The 18,169-nt window shown below is 44.8% G+C and overlaps 1 protein-coding gene across 3 annotated transcripts in view; it reads left to right on the top strand.

The window, feature by feature from the left end:
• Window positions 1-18,169, top strand: part of LOC106570401 (focal adhesion kinase 1) — a 206,316-nt gene that overhangs the window by 76,833 nt on the left and 111,314 nt on the right. Inside the window, exon 1 of one of the 3 annotated variants that reach the window (XM_045694850.1) lies at window positions 11,686-12,971. The exons of the other annotated variants lie outside the window; for them this stretch is intronic. Coding sequence (XP_045550806.1) covers window positions 12,923-12,971 — 49 coding nt within the window. The 5' untranslated portion in view covers window positions 11,686-12,922. Of the gene's footprint in view, window positions 1-11,685; window positions 12,972-18,169 lie in introns of those variants that run through there. 3 annotated transcript variants of the gene reach the window in all.

The raw sequence follows: 18,169 nt of genomic DNA, 5'->3' as shown, positions 1-18,169 counted from the left end.
ATAGACCCCTACAGTCTGTATTTAACCATGGTCTTATAGACTCCTACAGTATGTATTTAACCATGGCCTTATAGACCCCTACAGTATGTATTTAACCATGGTCTTATAGACTCCTACAGTATGTATTTAACCATGGTCTTATAGACCCCTACAGTATGTATTTAACCATGGTCTTATAGACTCCTACAGTATGTATTTAACCATGGTCTTATAGACTCCTACAGTATGTATTTAACCATGGCCTTATAGACTCCTACAGTATGTATTTAACCATGGTCTTATAGACCCCTACAGTATGTATTTAACCATGGTCTTATAGACCCCTACAGTATGTATTTAACCATGGTCTTATAGACTCCTACAGTATGTATTTAACCATGGTCTTATAGACTCCTACAGTATGTATTTAACCATGGTCTTATAGACCCCTACAGTATGTATTTAACCATGGCCTTATAGACTCCTACAGTATGTATTTAACCATGGTCTTATAGACCCCTACAGTATGTATTTAACCATGGTCTTATAGACCCCTACAGTATGTATTTAACCATGGTCGTATAGACCCCTACAGTATGTATTTAACCATGGTCTTATAGACCCCTACAGTATGTATTTAACCATGGTCGTATAGACCCCTACAGTATGTATTTAACCATGGCCTTATAGACCCCTACAGTATGTATTTAACCATGGTCTTATAGACCCCTACAGTATGTATTTAACCATGGTCGTATAGACCCCTACAGTATGTATTTAACCATGGCCTTAGAGACTCCTACAGTATGTATTTAACCATGGTCTTATAGACTCCTACAGTATGTATTTAACCATGGTCTTATAGACCCCTACAGTATGTATTTAACCATGGTCTTATAGACCACTACAGTATGTATTTAACCATGGTCGTATAGACCCCTACATTATGTATTTAACCATGGTCTTATAGACCCCTACAGTATGTATTTAACCATGGTCGTATAGACCCCTACAGTATGTATTTAACCATGGTCTTATAGACCCCTACAGTATGTATTTAACCATGGGCTTATAGACCCCTACAGTATGTATTTATCCATGGTCTTATAGACCGCTACAGTATGTATTTAACCATGGTCTTATAGACCCCTACAGTATGTATTTAACCATGGTCTTATAGACCGCTACAGTATGTATTTAACCATGGTCTTATAGACTCCTACAGTATGTATTTAACCATGGTCTTATAGACCCCTACAGTATGTATTTAACCATGGTCTTATAGACCCCTACAGTATGTATTTAACCATGGTCTTATAGACTCCTACAGTATGTATTTAACCATGGTCTTATAGACCCCTACAGTATGTATTTAACCATGGTCGAATAGACCCCTACAGTATGTATTTAACCATGGCCTTATAGACCCCTACAGTATGTATTTAACCATGGTCTTATAGACCCCTACAGTATGTATTTAACCATGGTCTTATAGACTCCTACAGTATGTATTTAACCATGGCCTTATAGACTCCTACAGTATGTATTTAACCATGGTCTTATAGACCCCTACAGTATGTATTTAACCATGGTCTTATAGACCCCTACAGTATGTATTTAACCATGGTCTTATAGACTCCTACAGTATGTATTTAACCATGGCCTTATAGACCCCTACAGTATGTATTTAACCATGGCCTTATAGACCCCTACAGTATGTATTTAACCATGGTCTTATAGACCCCTACAGTATGTATTTAACCATGGTCTTATAGACCCCTACAGTATGTATTTAACCATGGTCTTATAGACCCCTACAGTATGTATTTAACCATGGTCTTATAGACCCCTACAGTATGTATTTAACCATGGCCTTATAGACCCCTACAGTATGTATTTAACCATGGCCTTATAGACTCCTACAGTATGTATTTAACCATGGTCTTATAGACTCCTACAGTATGTATTTAACCATGGTCTTATAGACCCCTACAGTATGTATTTAACCATGGTCTTATAGACTCCTACAGTATGTATTTAACCATGGTCTTATAGACCCCTACAGTATGTATTTAACCATGGTCTTATAGACCCCTACAGTATGTATTTAACCATGGTCTTATAGACCCCTACAGTATGTATTTAACCATGGTCGTATAGACTCCTACAGTATGTATTTAACCATGGTCGTATAGACCCCTACAGTATGTATTTAACCATGGTCTTATAGACCCCTACAGTATGTATTTAACCATGGTCGTATAGACCCCTACAGTATGTATTTAACCATGGTCTTATAGACCCCTACAGTATGTATTTAACCATGGTCTTATAGACTCCTACAGTATGTATTTAACCATGGCCTTATAGACCCCTACAGTATGTATTTAACCATGGTCTTATAGACTCCTACAGTATGTATTTAACCATGGTCTTATAGACCCCTACAGTATGTATTTAACCATGGTCTTATAGACCCCTACAGTATGTATTTAACCATGGTCTTATAGACCCCTACAGTATGTATTTAACCATGGTCTTATAGACTCCTACAGTATGTATTTAACCATGGCCTTATAGACCCCTACAGTATGTATTTAACCATGGTCTTATAGACCCCTACAGTATGTATTTAACCATGGTCGTATAGACTCCTACAGTATGTATTTAACCATGGTCGTATAGACCCCTACAGTATGTATTTAACCATGGTCTTATAGACCCCTACAGTATGTATTTAACCATGGTCGTATAGACCCCTACAGTATGTATTTAACCATGGTCTTATAGACCCCTACAGTATGTATTTAACCATGGTCTTATAGACTCCTACAGTATGTATTTAACCATGGCCTTATAGACCCCTACAGTATGTATTTAACCATGGTCTTATAGACTCCTACAGTATGTATTTAACCATGGTCTTATAGACCCCTACAGTATGTATTTAACCATGGTCTTATAGACCCCTACAGTATGTATTTAACCATGGTCTTATAGACCCCTACAGTATGTATTTAACCATGGTCTTATAGACTCCTACAGTATGTATTTAACCATGGCCTTATAGACCCCTACAGTATGTATTTAACCATGGTCTTATAGACCCCTACAGTATGTATTTAACCATGGTCTTATAGACTCCTACAGTATGTATTTAACCATGGTCTTATAGACCCCTACAGTATGTATTTAACCATGGTCTTATAGACCCCTACAGTATGTATTTAACCATGGTCTTATAGACTCCTACAGTATGTATTTAACCATGGCCTTATAGACCCCTACAGTATGTATTTAACCATGGTCTTATAGACTCCTACAGTATGTATTTAACCATGGTCTTATAGACTCCTACAGTATGTATTTAACCATGGTCGTATAGACCCCTACAGTATGTATTTAACCATGGTCTTATAGACCCCTACAGTATGTATTTAACCATGGTCTTATAGACCCCTACAGTATGTATTTAACCATGGTCGTATAGACCCCTACAGTATGTATTTAACCATGGTCGTATAGACCCCTACAGTATGTCTTCCAGTGTCTTCTCTATTAGAACCAAGACCAGTAACATATTCAGATGATGATTTCATGCTCCACTGAACCTTATGGCCGTGCTTCTGTGTGGGCCTACTCTCACCCACTGCTCCCAGCCATGTATGGTTTGGTAACACATGTCCCAGCCTGGTGTCTGTATGGTTTGGTAACACATGTCCCAGCCTGGTGTCTGTATGGTTTGGTAACACATGTCCCAGCCTGGTGTCTGTATGGTTTGGTAACACATGTCCCAGCCTGGTGTCTGTATGGTTTGGTAACACATGTCCCAGCCTGGTGTCTGTATGGTTTGGTAACACATGTCCCAGCCTGGTGTCTGTATGGTTTGGTAACACATGTCCCAGCCTGGTGTCTGTATGGTTTGGTAACACATGTCCCAGCCTGGTGTCTGTATGGTTTGGTAACACATGTCCCAGCCTGGTGTCTGTATGGTTTGGTAACACATGTCCCAGCCTGGTGTCTGTATGGTTTGGTAACACATGTCCCAGCCTGGTGTCTGTATGGTTTGGTAACACATGTCCCAGCCTGGTGTCTGTATGGTTTGGTAACACATGTCCCAGCCTGGTGTCTGTATGGTTTGGTAACACATGTCCCAGCCTGGTGTCTGTATGGTTTGGTAACACGTGCCCCGGCTTAGGCTCCTGCTATTGGAATATGGACAAGGGAGCGGGGAGGAGGGGTGGGTGAGAGGCTTTTGTTTGGGAACAGTGGACCGGATGTGATGTGAGCCTCTGAATAGCTGAATGGGGTTCAGTCATAGCCCCTTTGTCTGTCTGCCCCGGCTGTTTCTGGGGCTCTCTGTCCCCCTGATCCACTATGTCCCAAATAGCACATTGTTCCCTATACAGTCCTCTACTTTCCACCAGGAACCATAGGGAATAGGGTGCCATTTGGGATGCTGGCCCAGTCTACATGAATACCCATAGATGGAGCAGCCAGGCAGTGCTCCTCTCTTCTGCTCCTCTTCTCCTCCTCTCTCCGTCTCTGTTCTCCACCCCCTCTCCTTTCATTGGCAGTCTGCTCAGTAAGCAGACAATGATTAAACTAACTGGCAGCATAAATCTCTGCCTTCAACTCTAACTCACCCACAGGGGCCAGTCTGTGATGCCACATAGTGTCTTCAGAAAGTATTCATACCCCTTAAAGCCTGAATTCAAAATGGATTCAATATGTTTTTCTCACCCAACCACACATAGAATACCCCATAATGACAAAGTGAAAACATTTTTGGAAATATATTGAAAATTAAATATGGAAATATCTCATTTACATACACTACCGTTCAAAAGTCACTTAGAAATGTCCTTATTTTTGAAAGAAAAGCCATTTTTTTTGCCCATTAAAATAACATCAAATTGATCAGAAATACAGTGTAGACATTGTTAATGTTGTAAATGACTATTGTAGCTGGAAATGGCAGATTTTTATGGAATATCTACGTTGGCATACAGAGGCACATTATCAGCAACAATCACTCCTGTGTTCCAATGGCACGTTGTGTTAGCTAATCCAAGTTTATCATTTTAAAAGGCTAATTGATCATTAGAAAACCTTTTTTGCAATTATGTTAGTACAGCGGAAAACTGTTATTCTGATTAAGGAAGCAATAAAACTGGCCTTTAGACTAGTTTAGTATCTGGAGCATCAGCATTTGTGGGTTTGATTACAGGCTCAAAATGGCCAGAAACAAAGAAGTTTCTTCTGAAACCCGTCAGTCTATTCTTGTTCTGAGAACTGAAGGCTATTCCTTGCGAGAAATTGCCAAGAAACTGAAGATCTCGTACAATGCGGTGTACTACTCCCTTCACAGAACAGCACAAACTGGCTCTAACCAGAATAGAAAGAGCGGAAGGCCCCGTTGCAGAACTGAGCAAGAGGACAAGTACACATTAGATTGTCTAGTTTGAGAAACAGATGCCTTACAAGTCCTCAACTGGCAACTTCATTAAATAGTACTCGGGGATGTTGGCCTTCTAGACAGAGTTCCTCTGTCCAGTGTCTGTGTTCTTTTGCCCATCTTTTATTTTTATTGGCCAGTCTGAGATATGGCTTTTTCTTTGCAACTCTGTGCAACCAGTCTCCATCTCCTTAGCGATCTTACTCTGCTTTCACCGGCCATTCCACTGAATTCAAAACTTGGGTCAACGTCTTCCGTGACAACACTGTTGATCACCGTTTCAGAAGACTCTACAAAGTCTGGTTCAGTGACGATGTTTTTACCTAAATCAGCGATTTCCTCCTTGTCTGATTCATTTTCAGAGTCAAAGAGAGTCAGCATGGCACGATCGTCCTCCGGAAAGTGGAGAGCAGTATCAACACTTTTGTGGTTATTCATGATATATTTTTCAAAAAAGCTGCCGTAGAAATGCTGAAATACTACACATACTGAGCAGCTCATGTTATAGACAGAAACATTCTTCATGGCAGACCAATCTGAACTCGGGATGTCCAGCCCATTCATTATCTCAGCCAATCATGGCTACTGGCTTTTTCTGTGGCAAAACCAACTAGTTCATAATTTAACAATTTTATTCATATTTACAGATGGCATACAAGTTTGTTATTAAGGCACATGAAAGTTCACATGTTCCAGAAGGAATTTCTGCCAATAAGGCATTTTGATAAAAAAAAGAATTATGTTCAAAAGGCTCTCCTGTGAAGTAGTGATGTGTGACATACTCCTAGTTTCCTGAAACGAGTCACATATAAGGTCCCACAGGGTGCTTTTCTGGTGACACTGTGAGTGATATATTTAGAATTCAAGGCACACTTAACCTAAACGTCCCACCTAGTCAACAGCCAGTGGAATTGCGTGGCGCGAAATACAAATACCTCATAAATGCTATAACTTCAATTTCTCAAACATATGACTATTTTACACCATTTTAAAGACAAGACTCTCGTTAATCTAACCACACTGTCTGATTTCAAAAAGGCTTTACAGCGAAAGCAAAACATTAGATTATGTCAGGAGAGTACCCTGCCAAAAATAATCACACAGCCATTTTCAAAGCATTCATATATGTCACAAAAACCAAAACCACAGCTAAATGCAGCACTAACCTTTGATGATCTTCATCAGATGACACTCCTAGGACATTATGTTATACAATACATGCATGTTTTGTTCAATCAAGTTCACATTTATATCAAAAACCAGCTTTTTACATTAGCATGTGATGTTCAGAACTAGCATACCCACCGCAAACTTCCGGTGAATTTACTTAATTACTCACGATTAACGTTCACAAAAAACATAACAATTATTTTAAGAATTATAGATACAGAACTCCTTTATGCAATCGCGGCGTCAGATTTTAAAATAGCTTTTCGGCGAAAGCACATTTTGCAATATTCTGAGTAGATAGCCCGGCCATCACGACTAGCTAATTTGACACCCACCAAGTTTGGCCCTCACCAAACTCAGATTTACTATAAGAAAAATTGGATTACCTTTGCTGTTCTTCATCAGAATGCACTCCCAGGACTTCTACTTCAACAACAAATGTTGTTTTGGTTCGAAATAATCCATAGTTATATCCAAATACCTCCGTTTTGTTTGTTCGTGCGTTCAGGTCAGTATCCGAAGGGTGACGCGCGAGCGCATTTCGTGACAAAAAATGTCTAAATATTCCATTACCGTATTTCGAAGCATGTCAAACGCTGTTTAAAATCAATTTTTATGCGATTTTTCTCGTAAAATAGCGATAATATTCCAACCGGGCGACGTTGTATTCGTTCAAAGACTGAAAGAAAAACATGGAGTCCTCTCGTGGACTCGCACTCCAGTGTCATTGTTCCCTGCCTGACCACTCACAAAAGCTCCTGCTGTTTTTCGCCTGCAGACTGCAGAGACGTCAGAGACGTCATTCCACTTGCTGGCGCCTTCTGAGAGCCAATGGAAGCCTTAGAAAATGTCACGTTACAGCAGAGATGCTGTATTTTTGATAGAGATGCCACAGAAGGAGAACAAATTATCAGACAGGGCACTTCCTGTATGGAATCTTCTCAGGTTTTGCCCTGCCATATGAGTTCTGTTATACTCACAGACAACATTCAAACAGTTTTAGAAACTTTAGAGTGTTTTCTATTAAAATCTACTAATTATATGCATATTCTCGTTTCTGGGCAAGAGTAGTAACCAGTTTAAATCGGGTACGTTTTTTATCCGGCCGTGCAAATACTGCCCCCTAGCCCCAACAGGTTAACCAGCATGGCTACCACACCATTCTGCAGCGATACGCCATCCCCCATCTGGTTTTCACTTATTGGGACTATCATTTGTTTTTCAATAGGACAATGACCCAACACACCTCCAGGCTGTGTAAGGGCTATTTGACCAAGAAGAAAGTGATTGAGTGCTGCATCAGATGACCTGGCCTCCACAATCACCTGACCTTAACCCAAATGAGATTGTTTGGGATGAGTTGGACTGCAGAGTGAAGGAAAAGCAGCCAACAAGTGCCCAGCATATGTGGGAACTCCTTCAACAAAGTTGGAAAAGCATTCCAGGTGAAGCTGGTTGAGAGAATGCCAAGAGTGTGCAAAGAAGTCATCAAGGCAAAGAACTGTGTTCTTCTTCAAAGAATAATAGAAAAACTCTTAACTTGTCATGTCAGTAAAAACATAGCAATGATTCGAATGAAGGCGGTTTACCTCAAGTTGTGTCTATGGATAGTATTTGAGCCTTATAGGCAGCAAATGTGTCCAAACTAGCACCCTATTCCCTATGTAGTGCACTTCTTTCAACCAGGGCCCATAGGGAACAGGGTGCCACTTGAGACTGGAGCTGTGTTCTCATGTAAAGCATTTGAGACGAAGACTCCGTGTCCTAGACATCCCCTCTGGGCCATCTCACTGTAATTAACTACATTGAGGTTTGAGACTTTGAAAATGAAATCATCATGGTATTTCCTCTATGCAGATTGCCAGGGGTCTCAGATCATCTCAAAGGTTAGCCCTTAATGCTCTGGCCTTATCAGGGACTGCCAGGGATTCTTTCTTCCAATGGATGCGTATTGCTGCTTCTCTCGCTGTCTCTCTCAATTTCTTTCTGTCTCTCTCTGCCATTTTCTCTCTCTCTCTGCCATTTTCTCTCTCTCTCTGTCTCTCTCTACCTCTTTTTTTCTCTATTTCTGTATAGACAGGAGTAATTATATAATTTTGGTGAATGTATTTCCATCTACTTCCCTATTGGACCTACCGCTGTGCCATTTCTGTCCTGTTCTATTGGTTTTCATTTAACTTTCTTTTATTGTCCAGAAGCCAAAGACACAATCCTAGTTATATTAGCAGCCCATCCTAGTTTAGCCTCTCTTGGGTCGGGGGCAGTATTTTCACCTCCGGATGAAAGCGTGCCCAAAGTAAACTGCCTGTTACTCAAGCCCAGAAGCTAGGATATGCATATAATTGGTAGTATTGGATAGGAAACACTCTAAAGTTTCCAAAACTGTTAAAATAATGTCTGCGAGTATAACAGAACTGATATGTCAGGTGAAAACCTGAGAAAAATCCATCCAGGAAGTGAAATTATTTTCATGTGGCTGTTTTTCAACTCAATGCCTATAGAGAATCCAATGGGTTAGGAATCAGATTGCAGTTCCTATGGCTTCCACTAGATGTCAACAGTCTTTAGACATGGTTTCAGGCTTTTATTTTGAAAAACGCTGAGTAAAAAGCCATTTTGGTCAGAGGACAGAGGAAGTATGCAGACCTGTTTTGGGCGCGCTCACGTGCCGTTTGTTATTTTTCCTTTCTATTGAAAACGGTATTGTCCGGTTGAAATGTTATTGATTATAAAGACAATAAACAACCTGAGGATTAATTATAAACATCATTTGACATGTTTTTACGAACTTTACTGGTCCTTTTAGGATGTATTCGTCTGCCTGTTGTGACTGCTTTGGAGCCAGTGGATTACTGAACAAAACGTGCCAACAAAACTGAGTTTTTGGGACATAAAGAGGGACTTTATCAAACAAAACAAACATTTACTGTGTAACTGGGCGTCTTGTGAGTGCAACCATATGAAGATCATGAAAGGTAAGTGATTAATGTTATTGCTATTTCTGACTTTCGTGACTCATCTACTTGGCTGGTAAATGTTTGTATGCTTTTTTACGAGGGGCGCTGTCCTCAGATAATTGCATGGTATGCTTTCGCCGTAAAGCCTTTTTGAAATCTGACACAGCGGCTGGATTAACACGAAGTTAATCTTTAAGCCGATGTAAAGCACGCTGTTTAGAATGGTGTTTTCCTAAGTGCGCTGTTTAGAATGGTGTTTTCCTAAGTGCGCTGTTTAGAATGGTGTTTTCCTAAGTGCGCTGTTTAGAATGGTGTTTTCCTAAGTGCGCTGTTTAGAATGGTGTTTTCCTAAGTGCGCTGTTTAGAATGGTGTTTTCCTAAGTGCGCTGTTTAGAATGGTGTTTTCCTAAGTGCGCTGTTTAGAATGGTGTTTTCCTGCAAATTGCATTTTGGCAAATGTTTGAAAATGAAATTTTGTTGGCTGCTTCATTACATTAGTTGCATGTTCTGGATGTATTACCATAATCTACATGTGGTTTCTGTGGGTGGACACCCTAATTAATAGGTTATGCACTCAATGCATATGGGTCCTGTAAATTTATCAAATGGCTGGTAAATAAAATCTGCCCGGTCATGTTGTCCGGCGTCACATTTTCCTAACAGAAACCCTGACACACACACACACACACATCCTCCTCTAGTAGTGAGTGGTGTGGGGGTAGAGTGGAGCGGACCCAGGGTCAGTGTTGATTTGCAGCCTGCCTGGCCGGAGGAGGAGGGGGTTGGGGCTCGGTAAACAGCAGTGGGCTGGAGGACTGAATAGAACCTAGGCTCAGATTAGCATATTAATGAGGCCAATACTAACCCCCTGGCCCCTCCTCTATTCACTTCAATTTTAAGGCTTTATTGGCATGGGAAACATATGTTTACATTGCCAAAGCAAAAGAAGGATTCTCTCTCTCTCTCTTTCTCTCTCTCTGCACTTGCTCCTCTCCCCACACCCACTTCTCTGACTGAGGGAGTGGAGTACACAGTCTGCTTCTGTCTTTTCTGGTTCTTCCTCTCATTCAACCTGAAACAATTGCTTTCTCCGTCTCTCCATATCCTTCTCTCCATTCTTGCTGTCACTCTGCCTCTCACTCTCCTCCCATTCTTACATTCTCTCTCTCTCTCTCCCCCCATTATTACGCTCTCTCTCTGTCACTCTCTCTGTCACTCACACTGTCACTCTCTGCACACACCCTGTCATACACTCTTCCTCAGGTGAGTTTAGCACACTGGTCTCTATCCTCAGAATGAGTACAAAGTGAAGCGAGCGGTGTGGAGTTGTGTTGTTTTGGACTACTGTTCTCTGCTCTCCTGTTCTCCTCTCCTGCGAGGCGGCAGGAGTTGGTTGCGGGGCACCTGGGCTAGGATTAGTATTCTGGGGGAAGGCTCTCAGCCGGAGGCTTAGCAACGCTAACCAGTCAGCCGGACGGACGGACAGCCAGCCAGCCAGACAGAACTACTGTGGATTTCTCCACCGGGACAGAAGCAGCAGAACAAATGAGCTGTATATTCACAGTGGAGGGGCTAAAAACCTCAACACAGTGTTGATCCACCTTGTTCTTCGTGCCCCTGTTTCAGGGCTGAAAACTGGGCCAGCACTTGGCTGGGACTCCCTCTCTTACTCTGGATGTCTTGGATGTGTTTCTCTCTTGGAGCCCCTTCCCCCTCCTGTCCCAGACCCTAGTGCTGTCTCTGGACCAGGGGTTGAGTGGTGGAGTAGACTGGGGGAGTGGGTAGAGTGAACTGGGGCTGTGTGGATCTGACTTGGCCCTAGGTGTAGGGGATTAGGAGCATTGTGGGTCGGCGTAGACGGGGAGGTTGGTGTTACTTGGTAAGGAAGTAAAGGGTTAGTGTGGTGTAGGGGGAGGTTGGTGCTATTTGGTAAGGAGGTAAAGGGTTAGTGTGGTGTAGGGGGAGGTTGGTGTTACTTGGTAAGGAGGTAGAGGGTTTGTGTGGTGTAGGGGGAGGTTGGTGTTACTTGGTAAGGAGGTAAAGGGTTAGTGTGATATAGGGGGAGGTTGGTGTTACTTGGTAAGGAGGTAGAGGGTTTGTGTGGTGTAGGGGGAGGTTGGTGCTATTTGGTAAGGAGGTAAAGGGTTAGTGTGGTGTAGGGGGAGGTTGGTGTTACTTGGTAAGGAGGTAGAGGGTTTGTGTGGTGTAGGGGGAGGTTGGTGTTACTTGGTAAGGAGGTAAAGGGTTAGTGTGATATAGGGGGAGGTTGGTGTTACTTGGTAAGGAGGTAGAGGGTTTGTGTGGTGTAGGGGGAGGTTGGTGTTACTTGGTAAGGAAGTAAAGGGTTAGTGTGGTATAGGGGGAGGTTGGTTCTACTTGGTAAGGAGGTAAAGGGTTAGTGTTGTATGGGGGAGGTTGGTGTTACTTGGTAAGGAGGTAAAGGGTTAGTGTGATATAGGGGGAGGTTGGTGTTACTTGGTAAGGAGGTAAAGGGTTAGTGTGGTGTAGGGGGAGGTTGGTTCTACTTGGTAAGGAGGTAAAGGGTTAGTGTGATATAGGGGGAGGTTGGTGTTACTTGGTAAGGAGGTAAAGGGTTAGTGTGATATAGGGGGAGGTTGGTGTTACTTGGTAAGGAGGTAAAGGGTTAGTGTGGTGTAGGGGGAGGTTGGTGTTACTTGGTAAGGAGGTAAAGGGTTAGTGTGGTATAGGGGGAGGTTGGTGCTACTTGGTAAGGAGGTAAAGGGTTAGTGTGGTGTAGGGGGAGGTTGGTGTTACTTGGTAAGGAGGTAAAGGGTTAGTGTGGTGTAGGGGGAGGTTGGTGCTACTTGGTAAGGAGGTAAAGGGTTAGTGTGGTGTAGGGGGAGGTTGGTGCTACTTGGTAAGGAGGTAAAGGGTTAGTGTGGTGTAGGGGGAGGTTGGTGCTACTTGGTAAGGAGGTAAAGGGTTAGTGTGGTATAGGGGGAGGTTGGTGCTACTTGGTAAGGAGGTAAAGGGTTAGTGTGGTGTAGGGGGAGGTTGGTGTTACTTGGTAAGGAGGTAAAGGGTTAGTGTGGTGTAGGGGGAGGTTGGTGTTACTTGGTAAGGAGGTAAAGGGTTAGTGTGGTGTAGGGGGAGGTTGGTGTTACTTGGTAAGGAGGTAGAGGGTTTGTGTGGTGTAGGGGGAGGTTGGTGTTACTTGGTAAGGAGGTAAAGGGTTAGTGTGGTGTAGGGGGAGGTTGGTGTTACTTGGTAAGGAGGTAAAGGGTTAGTGTGGTGTAGGGGGAAGGTGGAAGCCCTGGCCTCCATGCGGGTTTGTGAGAACTCTGGGTGTTGGCCGGCCGTGGGACCTGAGAGAGAGAGAGCAGGGTGACCAACCAACATGGATACCAGTCCTGGCTGCAGCCTCTTCCCCATGTGCTGGGCTGCAGGTACTACTACTAACTACTAACTCCGAACTTCCTCTACTTTTTTTTCTTCTCCTCCTCCCACCTTATTATTCTCCTCCTCCCACCTTATTCTTCTCCTCCTCCCACCTTATTCTTCTCCTCCTCCCACCTTATTCTTCTCCTCCTCCCACCTTATTCTTCTTCTCCTCCCACCTTATTCTTCTTCTCCTCCCACCTTATTCTTCTCCTCCTCCCACCTTATTCTTCTCCTCCTCCCACCTTATTCTTCTTCTCCTCCCACCTTATTCTTCTCCTACTCCCACCTTATTCTTCTTCTCCTCCTCCCACCTTATTCTTCTCCTCCTCCCACCTTATTCTTCTCCTCCCACCTTATTCTTCTTCTCCTCCCACCACCTTATTCTTCTTCTCCTCCCACCTTATTCTTCTCCTCCTCCCACCTTATTCTTCTCCTCCTCCCACCTTATTCTTCTTCTCCTCCCACCTTATTCTTCTTCTCCTCCTCCCACCTTATTCTTCTCCTCCTCCCACCTTATTCTTCTCCTCCCACCTTATTCTTCTTCTCCTCCCACCACCTTATTCTTCTTCTCCTCCCACCTTATTCTTCTCCTCCTCCCACCTTATTCTTCTCCTCCTCCCACCTTATTCTTCTTCTCCTCCCACCTTATTCTTCTTCTCCTCCTCCCACCTTATTCTTCTCCTCCTCCCACCTTATTCTTCTCCTCCTCCCACCTTATTCTTCTCCTCCTCCCACCTTATTCTTATCCTCCTCCCACCTTATTCTTCTCCTCCTCCCACCTTATTCTTCTTCTCCTCCTCCCACCTTATTCTTCTCCTTCTCCCACCTTATTCTTCTCCTCCTCCCACCTTATTCTTCTTCTCCTCCCACCTTATTCTTCTCCTCCTCCCACCTTATTCTTCTCCTCCTCCCACCTTATTCTTCTCCTCCTCCCACCTTATTCTTCTCCTCCTCCCACCTTATTCTTCTCCTCCTCCCACCTTATTCTTCTTCTCCTCCCACCTTATTCTTCTTTTCCTCCCACCTTATTCTTCTCCTCCTCCCACCTTATTCTTCTCCTCCTCCCACCTTATTCTTCTTCTCCTCCCACCTTATTCTTCTTTTCCTCCCACCTTATTCTTCTCCTCCTCCCACCTTATTCTTCTCCTCCTCCCACCTTATTCTTCTCCTCCTCCCACCTTATTCTTCTCCTCCTCCCACCTTATTCTTCTCCTCCTCCCACCTTATTCTTCTCCTTCTCCCACCTTATTCTTCTCCTCCTCCCACCGTATTCTTCTTCTCCTCCTCCCACCGTATTCTTCTTCTCCTCCTCCCACCTTATTCTTCTCCTCCTCCCACCTTATTCTTCTCCTCCTCCCACCTTATTCCATATCCTCGCCATCTACCTGTGTAAGGCCGATCAGAAGAGTGTTTAGCTAGTCGGTTGTTGTTTTTCTGTTAGTTTAATATTGACTGACTGACTGACTGTGCTGTGTAGCCTGCCTGTTGTGATGCCATAGAGAATTGTGTTGAAATCATTAACATTCCAAACTACAGAGTGACAGATTTCATACCGATTACATCTTTATAGTTTTGATGCCTGGTGTTAACCACCTCCAATGTGCCCCCCCCCCCCCTCTTGTTTTGCTTGAACGGTTGTCGTTTATCTTTCTGTGCAATGCAGCAAGCTCTGCTCTTTTAAAGGGCACAACGCCTCGCAGAGAAGTGGCATTTCTCCACATAACGAGTAGTAACCTTTAGAAACCTATCTGTGACAGATGATAGGGACATTACCATGATACTGTAGTAGGGGAGCTGCAAGATTTGTTTCCCCTGCGGAATGGTGTGTGTGTGTGTGTGTGTGTGTGTGTGTGTGTGTGTGTGTGTGTGTGTGTGTGTGTGTGTGTGTGTGTGTGTGTGTGCACATATTTGTCTTAGTTTGTGTTAGTTTATCTTAGTTTGTGTGTGTGTCTATGTGTTTGCACATATGCGTAACTGTGTGTGTGTAACTGTGTGTGTAACTGTGTGTGTAACTGTGTGTGTAACTGTGTGATTTTTTTTGTTTGTTTGCATGTAGATGTTGCGTGTTTCACAACCACAGGGTTCAGCTCCCTTTCACATGTCGCCCATAGAACCCACAGCTGACCAGATTGCTTGAGCAGCTGCTGATAATGGAGGCTGGGACCTGTAGCAGTCAATTCCATTTCTAGCCAGACTCCCACTTTGAGTGGCTTTCTTTGTCTGCATGGAAAACACAACATGTGAATTTAAAGCACCCTGTTGTCACTGAGCATATGCTTCAGCATGCCATGTGTCAGTCAGTAGTCAACTATCGGGGAGGGGAGATGGGAGAGAGAAAAGGAAGGGGAGAAGGGGAGGAGAGAGGGAGGGAAAAGAGGAAGAATAGGAGGGGGGAGGAGAGGGAGAGAGGTAGAGAGAGAAGGAAGAAGGGAGGAGAGAGAGAAGAGGAGAGGGAGAAGAGGGGAGAAGGGGAGGAGAGGGAGAGAGATAAAGGGAAAAGAGGAAGAGGAGGGAGGAGAGGGAGAAGAAGAGGAGAGGGAGAAGAAGAGGAGATGGAGGAGAGAGCGAGGGAAAAGAGGAGAGGGAGGAGAAGAAAAAGAGGAGGGAGGGAGAGAGAGAGAGGGAGAGAGGGAAAGACACATGGAGAGGGAGAAGAGGAGCGGGAGAGACACGAGGAGAGAGAGAGACGTGGAGAGGAGAGAGAGAGAGACGTGGAGAGGAGAGAGAGAGAGACGTGGAGAGGAGAGAGAGAGAGACGTGGAGAGGAGAGACATGGAGAGAGAGAGACGTGGAGAGGATAGAGAGAGAGACGTGGAGAAGAGAGACATGGAGAGAGAGAGACGTGGAGAGGAGAGAGAGAGAGACGTGGAGAAGAGAGAGAGAGAGACGTGGAGAAGAGAGAGAGAGAGACGTGGAGAAGAGAGAGAGAGAGATGTGGAGAAGAGAGAGAGAGAGACGTGGAGAAGAGAGAGAGAGAGACGTGGAGAGAGAGAGAGACGTGGAGAAGAGAGAGAGAGAGACGTGGAGAGAGAGAGACATGGAGAGAGAGAGACGTGGAGAGGAGAGACATGGAGAGAGAGGGACGTGGAGAGAGAGAGAGAGCGGAGAGGAGAGCGAGAGCGAGCGAGAGAGTGACATGGAGAGGAGAGCGAGAGAGCAACGTGGAGAAGAGAGAGACGAGGAGAGAGAGAGAGCGGAGAGGAGAGCGAGAGAGAGAGTGACATGGAGAGGAGAGCGAGAGAGCAACGTGGAGGAGAGAGAGAGAGAGCGGAGAGGAGAGCGAGAGAGAGAGTGACATGGAGAGGAGAGCGAGAGAGCAACGTGGAGAAGAGAGAGAGGAGGAGAGAGACGAGGAGAGGAGAGAGAGACGAGGAGAGGAGGGAGAGGCGAGGAGAGGAGAGAGAGACGTGGAGAGGAGAGAGAGAGACGAGGAGAGAGACGTGGAGAGGAGAGAGACGTGGAGAGGAGAGAGAGAGAGAGACGTGGAGAGGAGAGAGAGACGTGGAGAGGAGAGAGAGAGATGTGGAGAGGAGAGAGACGAGGAGAGAGAGAGAGAGAGAGACGTGGAGAGGAGAGAGAGACGTGGAGAGGAGAGAGAGAGATGTGGAGAGGAGAGAGAGAGAGACGAGGAGAGGAGAGAGAGACGTGGAGAGGAGAGAGAGAGAGAGAGAGACGTGGAGAGGAGAGAGAGAGACGAGGAGAGGAGAGAGACGTGGAGAGGAGAGAGAGAGACGTGGAGAGGAGAGAGAGAGACGTGGAGAGGAGAGAGAGAGACGTGGAGAGGAGAGAGAGAGACGTGGAGAGGAGAGAGAGAGACGTGGAGAGGAGAGAGAGAGAGAGAGACGTGGAGAGGAGAGAGAGAGAGAGACGTGGAGAGGATAGAGAGAGAGACGTGGAGAGGATAGAGAGAGAGAGACGTGGAGAGGATAGAGAGAGAGAGACGTGGAGAGAGAGAGAGAGACGTGGAGAGGAGAGAGAGAGAGACGTGGAGAGGAGAGAGAGAGAGACGTGGAGAGGAGAGAGAGAGAGAGACGTGGAGAGGAGAGAGAGAGAGAGAGACGTAGAGAGGAGAGAGAGAGACGAGGAGAGAGAGAGACGTGGAGAGGAGAGAGAGAGAGAGAGACGTGGAGAGGAGAGAGATGTGGAGAGGAGAGAGAGAGACGAGGAGAGGAGAGAGACGAGGAGAGAGACGTGGAGAGGAGAGAGAGAGACGAGGAGAGAGACGTAGAGAGAGAGAGAGAGAGATGTGGAGAGAGAGAGAGAGAGAGAGACGTGGAGAGAGAGAGAGAGAGACGTGGAGAGAGAGAGAGAGAGACGTGGACAGGAGAGAGAGAGACGTGGAGAGGAGAGAGAGAGAGACGTGGACAGGAGAGAGAGAGACGTGGAGAGGAGAGAGAGAGAGACGTGGACAGGAGAGAGAGAGACGTGGACAGGAGAGAGAGAGACGTGGAGAGGAGAGAGAGAGAGAGACGTGGAGAGGAGAGAGAGAGACGTGGACAGGAGAGAGAGACGTGGAGAGGAGAGAGAGAGACGGGGAGAGAGAAATGTGGAGAGGAGAGAGAGAGACGGAGAGGAGAGGGAGAAGAGGCATGGAAAAGGAGATTGGGAGGGGGATAGGGAGAAGAGTTGAAAAGGACAAGTAGAAGAAGAGTGGAAGGGAGATGGAGAGAGAGAAGGAAAGGGTTTGAAAACATGACAGTGATGTAGTGTCAGTCTTAGCATGGCTCATTGCCAGTAATGTCTTCCGTCTTCCTGTCCTCTAGTCTTGTATGGCTGACATCTATCACCCATCTGTCTGTTTATGCTAACTGTTACACTGTATCACTGATTCAGCTTCCTCTTCTTATTATATCACTATGGATGAAGCAATGTATTGGACCATTAGAACAGAGGCAGAACTGTGTCTGAAATGGCACCCTATTCCTTTTATTTGTGTTTATTTTACTAGGCAAGTCAGTTAAGAACAAATTCTTATTTACAATGACGGCCTACCCCGGCCAAACCCGGACGACTCCGGGCCAATTGTGCGTTGCCCTATGGGACTCCCAATCACTGCCGGATGTGATACAGCCTGGCTTTGAACCAGGGACTGTAGTGAAGCCTTTTGCACTGAGATGCAGTGCCTTAGACCGCTGCGCCACTCGGGATTCCTATATAGTGCTCTGCTTTTGACCAACACCCTATTGGCCCTGGTCAAAATAGT

The sequence above is a fragment of the Salmo salar genome, chromosome ssa14 (assembly GCF_905237065.1).
Source record: "Salmo salar chromosome ssa14, Ssal_v3.1, whole genome shotgun sequence".
In the NCBI taxonomy this organism is placed as follows: Eukaryota; Metazoa; Chordata; class Actinopteri; order Salmoniformes; family Salmonidae; genus Salmo; species Salmo salar.
This window is presented reverse-complemented; position numbering and strand designations above follow the sequence as displayed.